This window comes from Neomonachus schauinslandi, chromosome 4 (assembly GCF_002201575.2).
Source record: "Neomonachus schauinslandi chromosome 4, ASM220157v2, whole genome shotgun sequence".
NCBI lineage: Eukaryota > Metazoa > Chordata > Mammalia > Carnivora > Phocidae > Neomonachus > Neomonachus schauinslandi.
In genome coordinates this window covers 13,635,146-13,657,819 of record NC_058406.1, presented here as the reverse complement: position 1 = coordinate 13,657,819, position 22,674 = coordinate 13,635,146, and the positions used below count along the sequence as shown (strand labels likewise).

At 54.5% G+C, this 22,674-nt stretch overlaps 1 protein-coding gene across 2 annotated transcripts in view; it reads left to right on the top strand.

Annotated features, from left to right (window-relative positions):
- CAPZB (capping actin protein of muscle Z-line subunit beta) overlaps window positions 1-22,674 on the top strand; it is a 128,295-nt gene that overhangs the window by 84,069 nt on the left and 21,552 nt on the right. For both annotated transcript variants that reach the window (XM_021684088.2, XM_044914398.1), the window contains exons 3-4: window positions 4,072-4,193; window positions 9,594-9,707. In XM_021684088.2, coding sequence (XP_021539763.1) covers window positions 4,072-4,193; window positions 9,594-9,707 — 236 coding nt within the window. The remainder of the gene's footprint in view (window positions 1-4,071; window positions 4,194-9,593; window positions 9,708-22,674) is intronic.

The window sequence follows — 22,674 nt, the reverse complement described above, 5'->3', positions numbered from 1 at the left end:
GTGAGACAGGTTGGTGGGTAGCGCGCCAGATCTTGACGAATGCGCCCTTGGGCAGCTGCTCTGGTACCAGTCTGTGGGCACACCATGTCACCTGCACTTCTCAGTCCCCATGATGACAGGAGGATAAAAGAACACTTTATCTTTGGTCAAAGAAACAGGACTGATGGAAGGGAATACAAAGGTGTGGTCCAACTTGAAAGTTTACCCAAAAGGCGAAAATTGTACTTGCGTGGGTGAAGAACCGGCTGGCCGTATCACGTCCCAGTTGCTTTTCACGGAAGGGCACATCCTCCTGCTCCTTTAGGAGTTTTCTGTGGTTTTCTGCACGCTGCTGTAATTTTGTGGTGACAGTTTAGGTGTATCTTCTTCTGGGGTTGGTTAGTACCTGGCCATGGACTTTCAGGGGTGGCTGGATGTGGGAGCTCAGATAATATCACCGCTCAGAAGCTCGTGCAGGTGCTCTCCTGATACCAGATTGGGCAGCGGTGGAGTGGAGGTCAGCTTTGCCCAGACCTCATGGGATTGAGAAGTTTCGTGACCAGAATAGGAAAGGTGGGCTGGGCAGGCAGCGAGAGCAGCTCTTGAGGACAGCTGGTGGTACCACAGACCCACCCTTTATACCCTTGTTAGCTTTGTGCTTTGAAGAACATGAGTTACAAAGTGGGAGGAGTGGAGTCTCTTCCGGTTCTTTACACTGACCTTGAAAGTTATCCTGATCTACTTGGACAGGCGGGGAGGGCTGGATCCCATTTTCTAGACCAGTGGCTGCCACATTTTTTAATTTCACAGGCCAGAAACTTTTTTTTTTTTTTTTAAAGGCGGGGGTAGTGTGTGGAGAAAGAAAAACAGAGGAAGAGTAGGTCACTGGGTTGCCAACTTTTAAAACAAAAACCAAGTGACCTATCATTTCATAAAATTAAAGACATCTTAATACCCTGCCCCCAAAAAGCATTCTCCAAATAAAGGGTGAATACGTTCAACTATATGAAGAATCTTATGTCATTTTGATTATAATCTTTCTTTACCTGAAGTATTTTCACAAAGCAGTGACGTTCGTATCACAGACCGGCAGCATCCGGTCTCCAGCGAAGCTCACTCACTGTGTTTGACACACGAACAGCCAGCACAGAGGCTAGAACCCAGTCTCTTAGTTCCCAGTCTCGCCACCATTGCTGTGCTGCTCGGGGTCACATAGTAATAAACACGCCGGACTTCAATTAAAACGCCAGTTCTCTTTGTCTTAGGGCTTCTCCACCACATCGCGATTCATACCTGAGAATATCTGGTTGGAACCACACGTGAAGTTGGTCACTGGTGTCCGTCAAAGTTCAGTTCTTGATGACCAACTCTTTTGGTAAAGATCCTGACTGCACACCAATGGATGAACTTAAAAACAAAGCTGACTGGTGTTTGGGAGGCTCCACGTTGTAAAATTCCTCCATCCCATGCACATACCGAGCACTCACTGTGTGTCCAGCACTATGGCCATTAGGCACCGGGGATGTCACCGGGACCGAGATCGAAGTCCCCACCCTCGCGAAATCTACATTCTAGGGACGGGGGGATAGACAACAAATAAATTTAAACCTCCTTTCAGCCAGTATAAGTGCCAGGAAGAAATTATTGAAGTACTTCTGATCTGTGGATCAGCCTTTTGGACAGCGGCGCCGTGGAGCCTGTTTCATACCAAATCCCATTATCTCGCGAGCTGTCCTAGGTTGGGGGATGTAGCTGCAAAGCAGCACGACGGGTGGGGAAGGGGAGACAGCTGGTCACAGGCAGAACTGGGGTTCAGAAGAACCGGATTCCGAAAGGTCCGTTTTTATCCAGTGCCTGGAGCCACCGGTGTGGTGAACTCAGGTGGGACGTGGGCTGACGTTGCCATCGAAGACTGCCAGCAGATGATACTGAGTACTGAGGAGGCAGGGTGGGCATGTCGGCATCCGTCACTAGCGTGCACGCGTCCCCCCGTGCTGGGCGCTGGACTAAATGCTGAATGCATGGTCTCATGGGATTCCCCAAATCACAGTGAGTTGGTTTTACTTCCCCTACTGGACAGATACGGAAATCAAGCCAATAGTGCCAGGGCCCTGGCCGGTTAGAACGGGGTTCGAGGCAGAAGTCAGGGGCCAACAGGGAAGCTAAGGCAGCAGCCCAACAGAACAAATGGTGATGCTTCGGGAAAGGACTTGTCCGACAGGCTGGCACAGAGGTGCTCAGGGCCATTTCACCAGGGCCCCCAGCAGCAAAGCAAGACTGCTTCCAAATCCCAGCTGCCTTGGGTGGAAGCTGTTGAAGTCTTCCTTGGCCAGGACTCTCTTCCAGGTTTTGTGGCCATTGGTTGCTGAGTGGGGAGGTTATTTGCCACCTTCAGTGGGAGGGGTTATTTGCCACCTCATTATGCCTATGGTGTTCACTGTCCTTCCTCTTCGCTGTCTATTAAATCAGAGTTACCATCAGAGGGGGAGATTTGTCTACAGTCTGTAAAATGGGCGTAATACAGACCTACTTCACACAATGAGAGTGAGCTCTCAGGTAGACAGTATGCCGTATGTAAAGGCCCAGCATAGTGCAGCATACACGGCAGACGCCTGGAAATGGTAGGGGGTTGATGTTCTCACCACCAAAACTAACTTTGAAAATCACCCTGTTTTGGGGCACCTGGCTGGCTCAGTCAGTGATGCATGCGACTCTTGATGCCAGGGTTGTAAGTTCGAGCCCCATGTTTGGTGTAAAGATTATTTAAAAATAAAATCTCAGAACAAAAGAAAAAAAGAGCCCTGTTTGTGTGTGGGGGGAAGGGGACACGGGTGGGCGTCCCAGGTTGTGTACCGGAGTTACTGGTGCGCATATCCCTTGTGGGGTCAGATGACCCGCACTGGTCCGTGTAGAGGGAACCGATTGTTTCACTGAGGCCAGAGCTTTTCAAGACAAGGTCTCTGTCCTCCAGCTGTGCCAGTTGGGGCCTTGGGGCTCAGCAGAGGGACCCAGGGAAGCCCGCGGAGGCCAGGTGGTCTAGGAGGTGGCAGTCCCCTGCCCCTACCTTTCTGGAGGCAGTCAGGGTCTTCGGGAGGAACACAGGAGCTGCTGTAGCAGTCTACCCGCCCTGCTGAGCGGCTTCTGGGTATCTTTGCCATATGATTTAACTTTTTCCATTTGGAAGGGCTTTTGGTGCAGTTGGCAGCCACTGGCCTGGTAAACGATATGGTGGGGCCTCCATAAACCCAGGGCCATGAAACGAATAAGTCAGCACATTGAAAATATAGCATGGAAGTGACTCAAGCCCAAAGGAATCCGTTTCTGAAAGTGCTGCCATCCCTTCCTGGAATATTTTGGTGGAAATGGATGTTTGAATTGGGAGGAGGAGGCCAGCAGCCTGGTTACTGGCGGGGCCATGTGTCCAGTTCAGCAGGATTTGCCCTGGGAGTCAGCCCCACCTGGCCCAGGCCCCCGGGCCGCCCTCCTCCTCAGTGATGCAGCTCCACGTGGGTCCACCTGAGATAAGCCAGCTGGAGCTCGGCGCTGTGCCAAGCTGGTGTGAAGCTACCTTTGCGGCAGGTAGGGTCGACTCTGCGAGCCAACCTGGTAATGCTTGGCCCGGGGCCTGGAAAGTATTGGAAACTCCACCCAGCATGGGAGCCTGTGGGAGTTCTCCAGCACGGACGGGTTATTCTCAGAGTTCTTTGGATTCCTATGTATTTCAAATGTTTACCTTCTTCTCAGGACTTGAGCTTGTACTTTGCCCACCAGAGACCAGTACCAAGCACATACATACTTAAATGTACCAGACCACCCTGGTGACCAGGTAATTAAAGCTGCACGCAGATTTGGAAGGGAGGCTGTGTTGGAAATCACGCTCTGCTGTAATTCAAGAACAGGTTTCTTTATGGAGGGACACAGTTGGTGTCAGACACATGTGGAAAAGAAAAGAACGGGCCCAGGATTCTGGCAGAGTACCAAGGGCCAGATGTTAAATGTGCTGACCACAATGTGGCTCCAGTTGCCATTAGCCAACCTGGGTCGGACGTGTTGTTCTAACCCCGGTTCTGCCTTTTCCTTTCTTTCCACCAGGTCCCCAGTCTGTGCGAAGATCTCCTGTCTTCTGTTGACCAGCCCCTGAAAATCGCCAGAGACAAGGTGGTGGGAAAGGATTACCTTTTGTGCGATTACAACAGAGATGGGGACTCGTACAGGTGAGTGCCCGGCTGGAGCCAGCCACTGCCACCCGGGACCACTGAACTCTGGCGGCCTGGCGGCCCGTCAGCCCTCGTCCTCTCTTTCTTCCTGCTCTCCCTCCCTGTCCCCGTCCTCCCATCCGTCCTTCCATCCAGTCAACCAGTAGATGTTTGTGGAGGGCCTCCTGTCAGCATTGGAGACTCAGCAGGGAACAAAGGGCCCCGCCCCTGACAGAGCCTCCAGGCTAACGGGAGAAGGCCCTTGTTACAGCATGGAAGTTGCATGAAGTTCTGCTAGGGTTGCCAGGTACAGGGTGTGCCCGGTATGGGGATCTTGAGCACAAGGACGGCCTGTGTGGGCGAGGGATTTGGATGAGGCTTTGTCCAACAAACACACGACTCGGCTTTCTCTCCCCATCGCCGTGCTGAGGGCTGTAGATGACGAGGCTGCCATCAGTCCTTGCACTGAACTATCACGGCGCTAGACCAGGACATGCACCTCGCGGCTGATGACCGTGTGTTGTGATTCATGCTGCCAGGGCCAAGCTTATTCGGAAGTTGAGGAGAGCATAGAAGAGGCTGGGGAAACTCCAGAAAAATTTCCTGAAGGAGGTGATGTGCAAGCTAGGTTTTTAAGGGTGTCTAGGAGTTCTTCCTGTTGAAAAAGATCGGGAATCCCTAAACTATCCAGCATTTCTGTGATGGATTGCTGTAGTCAAGGCCTTGGAGAATGGTGGAGGAATGCAGTCTGCTTTAGGTTTATTTAGAGGCCATAGAACCTGGGCTGAGTCTTAAAGCTTCAGCTTAATGTTCTCCGGGGATAGGCGGGGGGTGGGCAGAGTCTGAGGGATGGAAGCAGGGAAGGCAGCCGACATTGGCTCCAGACCAGCACTGCCCCCTCCCTGTAGCAACGAGGCCTTTGACAAATTACTTGTTGTCTCTTGTCTTTGGTTTGCTCACGTATCTGGAAATACGAGCATTCATTCTTCCGGCAGAATGCGCAGTAACATCTCTGTCAGTGTGTACTGTGTGTGCGGGGCACTAGTCTGAGTCCCTCTTCCGTGGAGCTGCAATCCCAGTGAGGAAGCCAAGTCGCCAGCAAATGCAGAAGTGACAGAGACTGGGAAAAGTGAGTCAGGAAAATAAAAAAGGACGAGGGGCAGGAGAGGTGGGATGGAAAGTCAGGGAAGGCACTTCTGTTAGTGCTAACACGTGAAATGGGACTTGGGTCATGTGCGGTCTGGGAGAAGAGCCTTCTGGCGCTGAGCCGGTCGGGCTTGATCAAGCTTGGCAGGAAGGCCGGAGCGGGAGGTCAGAGGGCGCAGCAGGGCCAGTCGTGCCGGGCCTTGAAGGACGCCGCACGGAGTCACCGGGGGTTACAAGAACTGACACACGTCAAGGCTGAAGGGCATGGAACTTGGTGTGAATTACAAAGATTTCATTAATACTGACTTTTCAGAGAGACCAGACAGATGTTTCATAGTTGTGTCCCTTTGCCAGCTTCAAATGGACGTTAGGTCAAGAATAGACCAGAGACCCGCGTGGGGATGGTGAGCAGTCGTCGGACTTGTGGTCCGTTCTGAGAGCAGAGCCAGCAGCGGCCGTGCGCGTGGACGGGGGTGGAGGGCCGACTGCAAGGCTTCTGGCCTGAGCAGCCAGAAGGCGGGGGCAACGGTGGGTTGAGGTGAGGAAGACTCTGGGAGGAGCTGCTGGTGGCATTTTAAGCCTGAGAGGCCCATTAGATGGCAGTGGAGATGTCCAGTAGGCTGCAGATAGCCCCGAGCTCCAGGAGCGAGGGCAGGATGACACACGGATGCTGAGTAGCCCTGGGGTAGATCACATTCCATCTGGAAGGGCCAGTCACTGTGTGGGTCATGGGTGTAGCACCAGGTCCAGTCCTCGCTGTAGAGAGATCTGTGGTGGCCCTAAGTGGTCTGACGGACCAGGCAACATGCCACCAAGGGACAGCTGGCCCCTCCGGGCACGGGGTTCAGGGGCAGCTTCCTGGAAGAGGCGATCCTTGAGCTGAGTCTTGCTCAATGTCGTCATCGTATTTCTTGTTTCCACCTGCAAACTCCGGTTTGCTGTGTACGGCAGCTGTTCGCCAGCAGCCTGGGGACGGCTGGAATTGTTTCCATGGCCAGTGTCCATGCCCGGGCCGGGCTGCTCAGGACTTGGTGCCTACAGCCCCTTCGGGTTGTCCCACCGGCTTCCGCGTTCCTGGGGCACCGCCAAGAGGCTTGGGGGGACCTCAGCCAAAGAGGAGCCCGGGGTGTCAGGGCACAGGACTGTTCTTTCCTTTTTCCCCTTCTCGGTATAAAACTTCAAGGTCTTCTGATTCTCCCCACACATTTCCATCCTAACTGTGTTTGATCGTTCACTTAAATAAGATCCTTATGGCATGACCACTGCCTGCAGCACCGTTTGAAACCTGTTAGCTCAAACAAAAAGCGTTCTCTGAGGGAAATGAAAGGCCTGACTTTTGAAATCTAACCATTCCTGTCCATCTGTCTTTTTTCAAATGGCCTCCATTTAAGCTCTTAAATGTGTTCTGAGTGCCCCTTCCACTAAGAATATTCTGGGTAATGTTATGATTTTTTCCCCCAGCTACAATTACCCCGGCTCCAGGACTAACGGCTTCAGATGCTGCCGTCTGTGAGCCAGGAGAAATGGGAGTTACAGGCTTCGTGAAAATTCCAGGCCCCCGGTCTGCAAGAGAGAGGGGCTCTTGTGTCTAATCAGGTCGCCTCTAAATGAAAGCCAGTTGGAGAGGGTCTTCTAGGTCCACAGGAAGGTGAAGGCTGTGTAGCTGGGGGAACGAAGCTCAGACCTGGGGGTATGCGGAGAAGTCCTGAAGGGGGCACGTCGGGGAGGGGGGCCTCGGAGTCTCTTCCACTAGCCCCTGGCAAGCCTAGTGGTGGGGACGGCACCCTTCCACTCAATCTTTGTCTCGGGATCTGCTGGGAGGCCTTTGTTGTTGTTTTTAGGTGCTTAGGTTTCCCTCAGAAAAAGCAGAAGGTGGCTCCTTCTCTGCTGGTTTGGAGGACCACCAGCAGAATCCCCTTGGGTCTTTCTTTCCCACCCTGTGCCGTAAGGCTTTGGCCCATCACCAGCGCTCACTGCCCAGGAGCTTGTGGTCGGCGCTGGGGCGGGGGGCGGACAGCGCGGGCTCCTTCCCCACATGCCCTTTTAGCCTAGGGAAGTGGGGGGGGGGGGGGGGGGAGCCGCCGGAATCCACATCCGTGTGGGAGGGTGGGGGGCCGGGAGGCTGTGGGGGCTTCTGGGGGAGGTACAAGGATTTTGTCACCTTTTTAACAGCTTTCTTAAATGAGCGTGTGGTTGAATGCCAGGCTCTGTTCTAGGTGCTGAGCAAACCGTGGAGAAAAAGACAGGAAAGACTGGTCCTCTTGGAACCTCTGTTCCAGAATTGTCTGCATTAATTCAGATGAAGTAAAATTAATACAGCTCCTTGGTTGCACTAGTCACATCTCAAATACTCAGTGGCCTTCTGAAGCTGGTGGCTGCCATTTTGGACAATGCCGATATAGAACATTTCTGTCCTAGAGTAAAGTTCTCTGAGGCAGCACAGTTTTGGGGGAATGAGGAAGACGGGTTCTAACAATAAGAACAGACACATCAGCCGTGCTCTGGAAGGGAGAGGCCCCTCGGCGAGGATTTGAGGGTGCCCAGCGTCAGCTTCACACCTGCCTCCCAAGCCAGATGGGTCCTGGCTTATTGGACAACTCTTTCCCATGCCGTGTGCCCAGTCCAGGGTGATCACAGAGCTGGCTGCTGGTCATGGGGCAGAAGGGAGCACCGTACCCCATTCTTGTAAAGTCTCTGTACCAAGTGAGGAGAATGGTGGGGTGGAACGGTCAGCTTGGAGGGAAGGGTTTCCAAAAGCTCCTTGTGCTTCAAAGTAGTCGGGGCCACTGCTGCCTAGAGTTTTGGGAACCAGGGGCAGTGACCCTTGCCCTGCTCACCCTTGGTGGCCTGGCAGCTGAGAGAGCTGGGACCTCTGTGTGGAGGCGGTCCTGGGGAGCGGCCACCGAGCTTACTCTGGTTCCATACTTGTGAGTTGCTGATATAGGTGCCGGGGGCGGGGGGGGGGGGCACCCGTTCCCTAGGAGAATGATGTTTGTGCACGGAATTCATTAAAACTGGGGTTCTGAAGACAGTGATCCCCTTTTTCCATAACATCAATTCCAAATTGAAAGGTTCTTTTGAGCCTTCTGTGAGGTGAAGTTTGCTTGTCAGGGGGGGAAATGGGAAAGGCGATGATGTCGAGGAGTTTCAAACCACCCAGGAGTGGGGAGGCCTTTGTCCACGGCCCACAGCAGTACCACCAGCCTCCATTCCTCTCACCTTTTCCTTCTCATTCTTTCTCTGAACTCCACCTGCAGGAATTAACGAGGAGATACTTCCCCTAGAACCCCGCTTTCCAGTACTCTCTGTCATTAAATGCTTTCCTGATGTGGCAAAGTGTATTTTTTTTTTAATGCAGCAAGTCTTTGGGCTAGAAAAACAGAGGCTGGTTCTCGTTACTTAGTCTTTTTTTTTTTTTTAAGATTTCATTTATTTATTGAGAGAGAGTGTGTGTCCGTGCAGAGGTACGCAAGTGGGGTGAGGGGCGGGGGGGGGGGGAGAGAATCTCAAGCAGGCACTCCGCTGAGTGCAGAACCCGGCATGGGGCTCGATCTCCCAACCCTGAGATCACGACCTGAGCCAAAAGCAAGAGTCAGACACCCACCTGGCTGAGCCACCCAGGCGCCCCAAACTTAGCAGGCTTTGTATTTGCCCATGGTCTCAGATGGGAAGGCTGTCCCGTTCTCATGGAGAATAGGACCCCTCAGGTTTTCTCACGTGTAGTCGGCCTGCCTCTGACCAACAGCTCTCTTAGTCCTTAGCTCAGTAGGAAGGTCTTTGGAGTAAACGTTTATCCAGAGCTGCCAGCAGGTCAGGGAGGCAAGAGGGGCATCTGCTGATCAATACAATGGTGAAAACAAAGGGATATTAGAAAAAGAGTAAGAAGCTGTCACATTGTTGACGACAGTACATGCCCGGCTCTGGTCTGGGCACCTGGTGTGTTTTCTCCTTTGCTCCTCACGACAGCCCTGTGGGTAGCAAATGGTAGCCTTGTTTAACACGCTCGGGAAGGCAAGCTCAGAGAAGTCAAGACAACTTGCCGGAATACACAGCTGATGAGAGGTGGCGCTCGAGGCCTGTGCCCAGGCCTGTCTGCCCCTGGGCCCTTCCTTGGCAAACCTCAAGAAAGCCATGTTTGTTGCAGAGCCTGGAAACATCTTTGCTATGGGTAGTGGCTTTTCCTCTGAAATGTCGGACCGCCGGGGCTCATGGCTCACGAGCCATGTCTCCTGGAATGACTGGTGTTATTTCCTTCTCCTTCCTCCCCTCCAGGTCACCATGGAGTAACAAGTACGACCCTCCTTTGGAAGACGGGGCCATGCCTTCTGCTCGGCTGAGAAAGCTGGAGGTGGAAGCCAACAATGCCTTTGACCAGTATCGAGACCTGTGAGTGACTTCCTCCCTTCCCACTTCAGCTCCCGCAACCTTGATAAGTAAATCACAAAGGAGAGTGTGTGCAGGCCAAGCAGCCTTCCTCGAACCTGTTGCCTGGCTCACCTAACGAATAACGAATTAAAACTGAGCGCTGACGGCAGGATGATGGGCACCGGCCTGGTGACCGGGGCAGTTATGAGGGGCCTCGGTGGTGGAGCGCTACCATGCACAGACCTGCCTGTGCAGCCCCATGTCGTGCTTCTGATAATAGCAGGTACCCCCGGGCCAGCACCCCACTGTGTATCAGACCCAGTGCCGCACATATTCTGTGTGTTGTCTCAGATCTTCACAAACCCATAGCTATTTTAGTCCCCATTGCTCAGGTGAAGAAATGAAGGCTCAAAAGATTGAGGCAAGGGGCAGAGCCAGGAATCAGTGAGGCCTGTCTGTCTCCAGAAGCCCCCCTGTTGTTACCACCCTGTATAACCCCGACCGGTCGTACCTGCCTCCATCGGGCCCTTGCCCTCTCTTAGCCTCTGTGTCGCTGACTCCTGAGGTCTTTGGGCCTTTAGCCCCTGTTTTGGAAAGGCTTTTGCTGGGTCTACTTAGATCCCCACCTCTCTTTTCTGCTTCCATCTGGGTCTGCTGCCCACCATACCACCAAAAAGAGCGGCCATTATTCACCCACCTTACAAGGAAGGGCTCTGGAGAAGGTTAGTCCCTTAAGCATTTTTTCCTGAACCAGTAGAATCTCATGGTAACGTAAGTTTTGCACTGAAAAGAGAGCACAACTGTAAAAGACACAATACTAACATTGCACAAACTCGGTCATTTCAGAGAGGGGTCCAGAGACGTTTCTGTGCAGGGCCAGACAGCAAGCTAACAGTTTAGGCTTCATAGGTCATAGAAGTCTCTGTCATTTATTCTTAGTGTTCTGTTATTTTACGTGTATTACCTTGTAAAAACGTAACCCACCCCCCCCCCCCCCCCTCCCCCCCCCGGAAAATAAAAAAACCCCCCCCTCGGGCCTTGAGGTGGGTGGGATTTGGCCCTGGGTCTGTCATTTGCCCACCCGGACCTAGCATCTAGGCAAGAAAGTGGAAATGGAAGAAGCAAAGCATCGGAGCTGCTTTGTCCGGGAGCTGGTGGCAGCACCCGTGGTGTGGTGCTTCTGGACTCTGTTTTGCAGACAGTTGGAATGGCCTTCCAGCTCATAGCAGATTTGGTAGAACACATTTCATGAAGAATTTCTTTTAGAAGCTGGTTTGGGGGGAAAAGTGACACTTCTCAGCCTGACATTCGGGCAGAAAACCCCATGACGCCGAAGCAGACGAGTGAAATACAGAAGCCCAGCTCTAAGGAAGCAAGATCAAATGGCCCTGGCCCCTCCACATTTCTGTCGGCCCTGAATGCATCGCCGTGTGGTTTGGCTTTAGCTTGGGTATCGGTCGCATGCTGGGAGTGTCTGTACGTCACCTCTCATCCCTGCAGAAGCCTCGGCGAGGAGGATTGCCTCTTCCTTACAGATGAGGGGACCGCGGGCTCCTGATGCTAAATGACTCGCCGTAGGACGCGGAGGTGAAGAGCTAGGATTTGGGCCCGTGTTCGCCTCAAGTTTCCACAAGTTACCGACCTTCCCAGGTGCAGTAAGTCGCGGCATTGAACTGTGCTGTCGGAGACCAGCTGCTTGTGCAGGGAGGCTGACGTGGACGCATCGCTGTCCCGTCGTTGGCTTGTGGTGGGTTTTACTGCCGCCTTCCCCCAGCCATTTGCAGGAAGCTCGTCCGGCTCCCACACGGGAGCTCCCGGGTGGAGTCTGCCTCGTGTTGCGCTGGTAGGCTTGACAACGAACAGGCAGTGACCTGGCAGTCCCCAGCCTTTATCAGCACGCGGCTCTGCTTACCTCGTGTCGTCTCCCGCACAGCCCGTGTGCCAGGATTGTCCCTGTCCTGCAGGGGAGGGGACAGATTCAGAGAGCCCAAGTAGCTTGCCCAAGCTCACACAGCTAGTGCGTGGTGGACCTGGGATGTAAAGCCATCCTCATCCAGCTCCAAAGTCCGAAATCTTCATGTACTCGAGCTGCACTGAAGGTGCCCACCAAGTACTGAACATGACAGACCGCGTCCCCGCCTTCTGGAGTGTCCACTGTGGGAAGACACCACGTGGGAACAGGTGCCACGATGGGTGGCGGGATGGGGAGTGACCCGCTGCTTTAAGTGGAGTGTTCGGGATGTGACCTTGGAGCTGAGGTCTGATGCCAGGATGGGGCCTGCCGTGCCGCAGGCTGGGAAAGAGCAGTCTTTCAAGGCTGCTTGTGCGGGAGCCTCTTGGATTCTCCAAGGGTCAGAGCAAGAGTGGTTCTGATTTCTTTCATACATAAGGGTTTGAGCTGTGACTTCCTGAACGAAGCGATTCGGTCGTGTGGCCTTTGTACTGGCCTTTCAGGGGGAAAGAGCCCTGGGAAGAAGGCTCTGTCTGGGAAGAAGACCTGGGAAGAGCCCAGGTCTCGTCTTTCGCTTCTTTTTCTCCTCCTCCCTGTCTTGCCGGTTTGCATATATAGTGATGCGTGGTCATTGTTAGGCATGTCCCTTCTGTGAGGCCTTGATTGGCCAGGGTGGTCACCCCTCCTCAGGGAGGTCACGCTGCCTGGGTATAAGGAGACCTGGGACTCCCTCCCTAGGTGTACCTCCTTATGGCACCTCCTGGAAAGACCTCCCTTCCTGGGCACATGTCCACTTTGAAGGTGGCAGATGTCTGTGAGCCTCTGCTCACCTCTGAAGGGAGAGTTGACCTGCTGGGGGTTGAGAGGGGCAGACAGGATCGCTGCCAGCACCCAGGTGGGAGATCAAACCGGACAGGCCCAGAGCCTGAGGTGCTGTGGCAGTTTGTAGGCGTGGAACACAGCCCAGTGGCTGCCCCCTGTATGCTGCTGCTCGTGGGGAGGAGAGAGTTCAGGGCCTCCGGGTGTTGGGGGTGCGGGGAGGCCCACGTCTCCCCACGTGGCAGCAGCTACAGGCCACCACAGGGGTGGTGGTTAGAGCAGTCACTGGGGACGCAGAGTCCTGTCTCAAGCCACTCACTGTTATCAGAGTGCTGAGGACACTCTCTCCTGAGGCCATGTGTGGGGAACATTTTCCCAGCTGGACCACACATGATGAGTTAAAGTGAGACCCATTTCTGGGCCAAGAATTAAGAAAACAAATCATTTTTTTCCCATCTTTCTTTCTTTTTCTCGTTATTTTTTTTACCGTCTTGGTACATTGCTCACCTCCAGAAGTCCCCATTCTCAGAGTGCCCTGAGTTGTTGGTGGCCACGTTGGTGACCATGGTATGGGGCCCAGAACGTGAGCTCTTCTTTTCCCTGTGGTTTTGGAGCAGAGGGAAGTCAGCCGGGGGCTAGGAGGCCATGTCTCTCTGCCTTGAGCACAGGCCAGCGGTTACCTGGGTGTTCTAGGGACCAGATTGTTCCATAGGATGACGCCTTCCCTTTATCCTCATCTCTGCCCCTTCCCATTAGAAAGACACATTCCAGGGGCACCTGGTTGGCTCGGTGGGTAGAGCACGGGACTCTTGATCTCAGGGTTGTGAGTTTGAGCCCCATGTTGGGTGTGAAGATTACTTCAAAATAAAATCTTTAAAAATAGCAACGACAAAGACAGACATACTAGATTCCTGTGGGAAGACTCATTTGTTGTCACCCCAGGGAACGAAGCCACGGAGCTCTCCTTCCTGTCTTTCTGTCATTGGCAAAGGTCGCTCTGAGGGGAGGCATTCCCCCCAACACCACCTGTGTCTGCTGGCTCTGCTGCTTCTGAGCTGCTTGCAGGAGGAGCTGGCACGGGGGCCTGCGTCCCAGGCCTGGTGAGAGATGCCCAGAGCCTCAGGCAGACCCACCCTGCCAGGAAGAGAAGGGAGTGCTGCCACCGTGAGCGTGGAACAGGCACGCCATTGTGCCCAGGAGGACGAGACGAGTTAGACCGCCGTCTCCAGGGCGCCCCATTCCAAACTGGAGCTTGGCCTGCACCCCACGGGGGTTAAGGAATGTGAAGAGCAGACCCATCCCCTGTGCTGACCTGGTCTTTGATTCCTGACCCCAGATATTTCAGATTTCTTCGATCCCGATGGGCCACAGAGTTAGGACTGGGCTTGCCTTGTGCTCAGCTTCTTGACCACTGACCCTCTCAAATGACTGAAGCTGCCAGGCTCTGGCCTTCGGGCTCAAATCCTCCTGTGGTGAACGCTTCGGAGAGCTGCTGGTTGTATGGACTGCTGGTGGGAAGGGCCCTCGCTGTGCTGGGCGGGCCTCTGAGATCGGCTCAGAGATTCGTCTGCTCTGTCATCTGAAGGTCTGGAGATTTGACAGACAGACAGTCAGACACCCCCCCCCCCCCAAAAGGCCTAAAGTGCTCTTTGCTGCCACCCCTCCCCACTGCCACCCCCACTGGCCTATGCCCTGGCGGGCCTTGTAGGGATATTTTGTCATCTGGCAAATCGACAGGCACCCCTTTCTCCTTCCTGCTTATTGCGGACCCGTTAACCTTGTTCCTACTGCTGATGTTCTCCTTGGGAGGATGACTTCCGGAGCCTAGCACTGAACTGAAACCGTGATCCAGGCCAGGCAGCTAGAGCCGCACAGGCTTTTCCAGAGAGGGAGTGCTCGCTGTCTCCCCAGAGGCTGCTCCCTGCCATGAGAGATTACAGATTCTTCATTAGCATCCTGGGGGAAAGCCTTGGATTCTGTCCTCAGGTGGGAGCTTTGGTCCCAGCCCTGTCTAGGCTTTGACTTCGCAGGGAATTAGAATGAATTATGAGCCCTAGAGCTGGTCAGAGTGGTCACAGGGAGGGAGCTGGAGCCTGGGATGGGCGGACTCGCAGGTCCTCCACTTGTGGCGCGTGTGGGAGCGTGGCGCCCCCCTCCTGCCTGCACACGCTTTCCCCCATTGCGGAATAAACGTACCCTCCTTTGGGGTGTGGGCAGGGGGTAAGTTGGGGCCCCTCGGAAGTCAGATTGTCAAGTCCCTGCTTGCCTGACTCTCCACGGCTCCCTCACTGTGTGCTCCCCCGAGTCCCTCCCACGTTTATTGATGTTCCCTTCTCGCCATCATCAGTGGCAGAAAGGACCTGTGTGGCAGCTTTCCCCAGGGAGTAACTATCCAGCAACTGTTGATCGCACCACCCAAGCAATGCTGGCTTTAGGTTCAAATGGTCCATTTGCTGCACATGCTTAGGAACACCATTCAAGCCTGTCCTCCAGCTGGGTGGGGTCTACTCTCAGGCCATGCGGATTCCTCACTGCCCTTCCCCGAGTCCTCCCACCCTGGTCACCAGCATCCAGGCCACTTGATTCTTCTCTGCCAAGCCCCAGTGTAGTTTTCTACCTCTGAGCGTGGGCCCGGCCCAGTCCAGGGAATGTCATTGGAACATACATAGCACCTGGGGAGCAGGGAAGGGTAGCAGAAAGGGCAGGCTCTTGGGTGGCTGGCTCCTGGGATCGCTTCACATTCTTTCTTGGTAAAGTTGACTGCTTTTTTAGGCCCAAGCCTAGGGTGGCTCAGCAGTCACAAAACCCCATCACTTGATCTGCGCGGTGCATCTTTCTTGGGATAGACTCAGCAGTGGGGCCTTCAGCGTGGGGTGGGCACTTGCTGCTGCCAGAGACCCCTCACTTGTGGTGTGAGCCACCAGTTGGCTGCTGCAGACCCCAGCATCAGTGCTTTGATTTTTTGGGGTTTCCAGGGAAACCTTCCCAGCTCTGGCTTTCACATTGGGTCTCGCTGTTGCCTCTGTCGGCCTGGATTCTGCTCAGACCAGATGTTCTAACTGAAGGGGCTGGCTGGATTACTCCCATCTGTGCCAGACATCTTGCCCCGTGCTCTGCGATCCTTGGCTCTTGGCTTGCAGCAGATAATACCTTCAAACATGCGGTTGCAATTTATTGGCCTTATAAGTTAATTTTAGTGGGTGTGCAATTGATTGAAATCAAAGCTTAATGAAGGCCAGAGTCTGGGGGGGGTGGAGGAGCAGGGCGGGAAGGCATTTTGTGTTCTTCCCTTGCTTCGGGTCTGAGATAATCTTCAAAAGATTTAATTAGCTCTTCTAATCAACCCTTCTTGTCTGGAAGAAGTTTACGGAATAAAACAAGGCTGGCGTCCCTGTGGCACTCCAGAAATGCACGAGTCTCTCCGGAAGCAGCCAGGGTGCTTGGTGGATGGGCTTGCCCCCAGCTCCCTGCTTTCTCTCCCCTCTTAGGGCCATGCTAGGGTTGGGGTTATTTCTACCTCTTCCTCCCATTCTCTGTCCCTCTGTCATTTGACATTTGGGCAACACTGGCCCCGGAAGGGCAGGGCATCCTTATTCGTGTGTGAAAAAGGTTTATTGCCATGGTTTTGGGAGTCCTTGAAGCTCCCACGTTCCCGGCCGCCTTCCCAGACCCTGCGCCCTGGGCCCCTCGAGTCCCCCCGTCTTCGTTGGACGTCAGCATAGGGCCTGGGGAATTTCAGCATGTCTGTCCTGGTAGGAATTGCAGAAGCAGGGGCAGCAGGTAGGCGATGGTGGGAGGAGCTGTTCAGACAGCACGTGGAGACGCCTCAGGAGAAGTCTCAGGCCCACTGCTGTCCAGCCAGCTGCAGAGTTGGGAGGAGCTGGGCCTCGGAAGGGCCTGGACTTGATTCTCTCTTCCGCCGCACTCGCTCTCTGACTCTGGGCAAGTAAGTGAACTTTCTGAGCTTCTGTTTCCTTATCTGTTGAGGAGGTAGCCCTGTCGTCTTAGGGCCTGAGGGGGGCATTCAGTGGGGGTGCCGCGCACAAGGCTTCTCTTGCACTGACCCGTCATGTCCACTTGGAGGACAGGATTGTTGTCACTCTGCGGTCGTAATCCTGTGGATGTCTTACGTTCTGTGCCTTTATGGTCGTGGATACGAGGTGGTTTGGGTGCACACGGGGTGAGATGGCAGGCTGGTGCATCTCTGGCCACAGTGGAAGGCTGTGCGTTCTGGTTGGAGCTCTGCTTCTGGCCCAGCGTGAGACCTCAAGTAAATCCTGTCTCGAAAACGGAGCGAAGTACTGCCCATCTGTGGTGACGGGCGAGTATTTACGACCGTTGCACAAACACTGAGAACCCACTGTGCTCTGAGCACGGGGCACGATGGGCCACAGAGTTAGGACTGGGCGGCCCCTGCCCCCATGGGGCTCACATTTTCACAGGGCTTGAAGAGGTGCGGGTGCACACAAGAAGAAGGGAGCCAACAGACAAAGTGCTTGCACGGTTTGGGAAGTGCTGGGAGGGACACACCCAGGCACGGAGGCAGGGAGAGCAGAGGAGGCTGACTTTAGGTAGGGGTGGAACTGTGTGCTGATGACGCTGGGTTTGCCCTTGCGCAGGAGAGAATTCGAGTAGCCGGTGTGGGACTCCCACCCTTGCAGCACTGGCCTTAGCTGGTGTCCAGGAACTTGGCTTTCTGGAGGGTTCCTACCATTCCTTGATAAGAATGGCTCATGATGCTTAAACTCTTTGCACAAACACTGTGGTTTATGCCGAACTCGGGCTTCCCTTCTGGGAGCCTGGAATTCTGCTGTGTACTAGGTGGAGAGTGCTCTAGCAGTAAAATCCCTGGTTGCCGCATCCGTGGGCTTCCCTGTAGACAGCACCTCACACTTGCTGGGGGAATGAAGCGCTTCTTGTGTGGCCCCTAGAAGAGGAGTCACAAGCAGACTTGTGTCTGGTTTCCTCAGGACTTCTCTCTCTTTCCTTTGCGGGCTCCTGCCCTGTCTCCTTCCACTCGAATACCTCCTGGTGAGAGGACTCTGTGCTGAGTCTTGTGAGCCTCTCAGCAAATCACTGAGTTCCAGTGGTCGTGGAGAGCCCGGGCTCAGCTGTGGTGCCTGGCAGGAGCAGGGGAGGATGGTGGAGGCCGTGCTCTGAGCAGTGGGAGTCACTCAGGCAGTCCCGAGGTGGTTCCCGGGCTGCGGGGTCGCTGAGGGACGCGGAGCGGGGTGTGAGCAGTAGGGAGAGGGACCCAGGCCCTTGTCGGGCGTGGGCTTTGGCTGTAATTCTCAGTGCGTCGGGAAGGGCCTGGAGGGCCCCAGGGGTACATAGGCCAGCTCTGAAGTACATCCTAAGAAACTGTGCATAAGCAATTTGGAGGCTGGATTGGAGAGGCCATGAGTGGAAAGATCCTGCCCCAGACTTCCTTAGTCTGGCTATTGGTCCTAATTAGTCGTCTCTCCGTCTGGCTGGGTGAAATCTGTAGCATAAGGTCACCCAGTGCTTCCACGACCAGAAACAGCTGGCCATTACCTTCGGTCTCCAGAGTCACAACTCCAATCCCCCCCCCCCCGGAAGTGGGCAAAAGCACTGGGCAGGGAGGCGTGAATTGGTGGGAGATCTTTCAGGAAAGTTCTGGAGCTGGATGAAGCCTGGGCCGTTTGGTTTGGCACATCTGCCCTCCGTCCCTGCCCCTGTGGATAGGTCTGGATGGCTCATGATGCAGAAACCTTTTTGTTCCTGCCCGGAGGTGTGGGACCTCTTCCCAGATAGGAAGGTCTCTAGCAGGCCCTGCGACAGGCCCCGCGACAGGCCCCGCGTGCCACGCGTGCTGCGCTCCAGGGACCGCCAGGCGAGGACAGGGTCTGCATCTGGCTTTCCACTTGTTGGCAGCATAATTAGTACTTGGGTTTTCACATGTATTATTTGTATCTTCAGCCATGCGTACAGAGGGCCTCTGAGAACCCACCCCGCCTGCTGTGGGACTCTGGCTTGCCACAGCCTCAGGCTTGTGTGAAAGTGCTGGAAGCACTTAATGGGGGAACCTGGGTCCCCCCTCGGTTGTGCCGTTTTAATTGACTAGGGAGACAGGTCGAGAGGGTCCTGTTGGCTTTCCGGGGGGTGGGGGGGCTGAGCGAGTCTGGGTCCTGCCCCCACAGCGTTGAGTTTCAGCTCTCCCGCGACCACTGCTCCGAAGCAGAGGTATCTGCCGCAGTTTCTCGAGCCCCTAAAGAGTGGGTCTGGACGAGCCTGCAAGTTGCCCCCAGCCTGCAGACCAGTGATGGACCCCTTCGGCTGGCATCCTTAGGCTGCAGCTCTGGGTTTGGTGGTCCTGGCATGCATCGTCCGACTTGGATCTGCTAAAAGAAAGTTAAACGAAAAGTGGGAGTATACAGAAAACCATTTTGTTAACAAACATGGTCCCCCGAATCAGCATCAGAGGCTCCGATTTCTCCAGAACTTTTGGGTTCTTGCACCCACATGGCACATGGTCATGCTCTGGACTGTGCAGTTCCACATGTTGGGGTGCAGACGCCCATGTGGAAGGAGGGCCCAGCTCCCTCTGGTGTTCAAGCTGCGCTCTTGGCTGAGCTGCCTCCCAGGCTTCTGGTGGATCTGTCTTTTCCAGGAAGCTGCTTTGTGCAAGTATCAAGGGTGGGTAAGGTTCAGCCAGCAGGCCCTCGCTGCCTCATTGAGGTGGAGGGGGGCCCTCCTTCGCAGAAGTCCCAGCGCAGGGTGCTCAGTGGTGAGCCCCCGCCAACTGGCCACTCAGTGTGGTGTCCTTCTTTGTTCCTCTGACTTTCTCCCCCACCTTGAACGAGCATCGTTGTACAGTGGCGTAGTTGCGTGTGTGTGTGTGTGTGTGTGTGTGTGTGTGTGTTCATTTTCGCGAAATTCAGCCTCACAGGCTGAGCTGGGGCCCCTGAGCCCAGCTGCCTACCTGCACTGCTGCGGTACCCCTTGCCACACGGGCCAGCCAGATCCCAGGGCCGGTCCCAGCGGCCCTCTTCTCGGCCGTGTGGCTGGGGCACGTTTCTTTCATTCTCTGGGTTTTGGTTTTCTTAACCATAAAATAATGTATTCAAGGGCCTTGACACAGAATGGGTTCCCATAAATGGCAGCTCTTGGATGAGAGTGGTGGCCCTGCGCCTCCAGAAGACCTGGAAGGTCGACGTTCTCAAGTCGTGGGCCGAGTGGGGCAGCAGGATCATCACGGGGGGTCTGGAGAACCAGGAGACGGTCACGGTGGTGCCAAGTGTGGATGGCTCGCTCGGATCCCAGAGCCAGATCTGCAGCCTCTGCAGCAGCTCCCTTGTTTCTAAAGAGGCCTCCATGGTGTGTCTGCAAGTAAGAAAAACTATAAAAACCCTGTGAAGGGGCTGTAAAGGGCTGCAGCCGTGATCCAGATGTCACTTCGACGTGCAACTGACATGAAAGCCACACGTGTCTAAGCTGATTGGTATGCTTGCTCAGAGGATCATCGCACCTGTGTGTCCCGGAAGGCATTTCCGCAGAATGAATACCTGTCCCGTGTCCAGGGGCAGACTCGGACACATTCCGCAAACCGTGGTGAAGACCGCTGGTCTCCACACATGCACAAGGGCAGGTGGGTCTCAGCACACTTCTGCCAGCCCAGAGCCAGGTGCCCACCTTTCTCCATTCTGTGCAGAGCCAGCGGCAGCCCCCGGGGCAGTGAGGATGGGACCATGCTCACCAGGCAAGCGAGACCTTGCTTCCTGTGCAGGGCTCAGAATAGGCCAAGGTTAGGGGAAGGGAGGAGATCTGCCCTCTCGGCCCAGAGAGAGAGACTTGGGAAGACGGATGGCCACCAGTGGTAGTGAACGCCTGCACTGGGGCCCCGCTGTGTCCGGCGTGCTTCCTGCCGCCTCCGCAAGATGGTCTCACCGATGCACCCGGACGGGAGCTGGGACACCAGCGTGGCGGGGAGAGCCCACAGTCCCCAGACCCTCAGAGTTGTGGCTGTCGGCCTGCCTCCTGCAGCTCTCTGTGGGCTTTCCAGAAGCCACACCCATTGGGCTGCACTCATGTCCGTCTGTCGGACAGGGAAGAACGCTTAGTCTCTCAGTGGTGGCTAGCTTGGAGCCAACGAGAAGGGAATGTTGGTCTGCACTGCAAGGAAGGAGGCCAGGTTTTAGATGTCTCTCCAAGCAAATTGGAGGTTTTTCTTTTTTTCTGGAGTAGAACTGAATTGTTCCCACCTGTGGGTACCAAGTGCCTTTTTAGATTGTGAGGATGTTTAAGGATGATCAGAAAAACAAACTGCTGCTGGTAGCTGGGAACTTCAGTTTCTTTTTTAGGCTGGGAGGAACCAAGAAGGTATTGTTTTGGGGCCAAACCTGAGCCCCTGGTGGAATGGCTCTGCCTCGGGGTTTATTCTCCGTCTTTGCCATAAACTCAGTCTGCGTGCATGGGAGTTTCTGTTTGAGGGCCCACATGACCTTCTTGTCACTGTCATTACCAAATGCCAGGTAGAGTAAAGAGTGTCCCTCAAGTCTCACTGCTGCTCCTCGGCAAGACCCCAGAAGCACAACAGACCGCGGATATGACCCACAGACACAGAGTAGGGAAGGAAGAACCTCATGGAATCTGACCATTTGGGACATTTTAAGGGACAACCTTCCTAGCTTGCGACAGGATACCAGAAGGATTCCACTTGTTTTAAGTGGACTGACACTAAAAATGTGTACAGTCTGAACTCCTCATCTGGCATTTCAGCCGGCGCCTGGCCTGTTCCCTCCGTCCATCCCTCATCTCCCCTGATCTCCAGTCAGATCTAAGGCCATGGGAGTTCCCACCTTGAGACTGTCCCCCAGCTTGAAAGAAATGTCCAGGCCATAGGCATCCTTCCAAATTGACCATCCCTTTCTCCACAGAAGCCTCGCTCCAGCCTCCAGGACTCTCTGGTGCAGCTTGGGAGAACTGGAGCACGCAGTGTAGAACTCAGTTGTATACTCCTCTGGGTTGCACCCTACTTCTGTGTGTATATTCCCACATGTAAGGATCCCCAAGGAAGGCTGGCTTGGAGAGCACACAGGCGACAGACTCAGAATCCCCCAAAGATACATCGAAATGGTGAAGCCATGACTCTGAGAATTGAATATAACAGATCTGAGTGGAAAATGATATTCTCGAGTCCAGTTTACCAGGTTCTTAAAAATCTAGGACGTGGGAGACAATTGTATGACAACATGTTAAGAGGAATCATTGCGTTGGAGAGGAGCGCAAGCTCATCTGTGTCCATATGAGTGAGGCGTGGTGGCCAAGAACACTGCTCCGGCCCTGGGCTCCCGGGTGGGGCAGTAGCCTCTCCCCTGAGAGATGCGCTGGTCTCTGCTGTACATTGGGTAACAAAGGGCATTGATTTCTGTTCTCGGACCCTCACAGAAGAGTGTAACCAAGGTGCGGGGACTTAAAATCATGTCTTATGAGCAATAATAGAACAATAGGAAGGCCAAAAAAGAGAAATCTTGGGGTTTATGTAAGCCATCTTTAGATATTTAAAAGGACTACATGAGAGAAGGGCATTAAGTTCTTTCTTTGTGTGGTTCTGGCTGACAAGTCAGTGCAAGTTTTCACTCCAGTCCAGAAAACGGTGGCCTTGGTAAGGTAGTGAGTTCTCTGTCACTGGAGGTGTGTAAGCAGAGTTTTGACCAACTTGGTTAAGATGTTAGTAATTGGTACTGTGGTGCTCAGGGTCTGCCTCACACAGGCCCCGATGCGGCCACTAAATCTGGGCAGTCCGAGCTTGGAAAGACCCCACTGAGCCTGTGATCCAACTCCTTCATTTTGCAGATGGGAAAACAGTCTTCAGCATCACATTGGTGCCAAATAAGTATTCCTTCCCTTCCTCTTGGCGTATTCAGTGAAGCCCTCTCACGCTCCAGCATCTAGGGGGCTTACCTCATAATGCCCCTGACTTGTCTTGGGGGCTTGGGGGTGATGGCCTGGCCTCCACGTCACACATGACTTCGTGCCGCCAGAGGGCCGCGTCTGCTCCAGCCTCCTGGCCGAGCCCACGTATGGCAAAAAGACCACCTCTGAGTGAGGCCGGCCAGGGCCGGCTCCCAGCAGGTGTGTCCTAGGCTGCGTTCTTCTGGGAGGGTCGGGGCATGTGACTCATCACCTGCTGGGGCCTCTGTCTTAGAAGCACGGAGCCGGCTCTTCTCCCTGGAGCCGATTTGAAAGGAAGAAGTA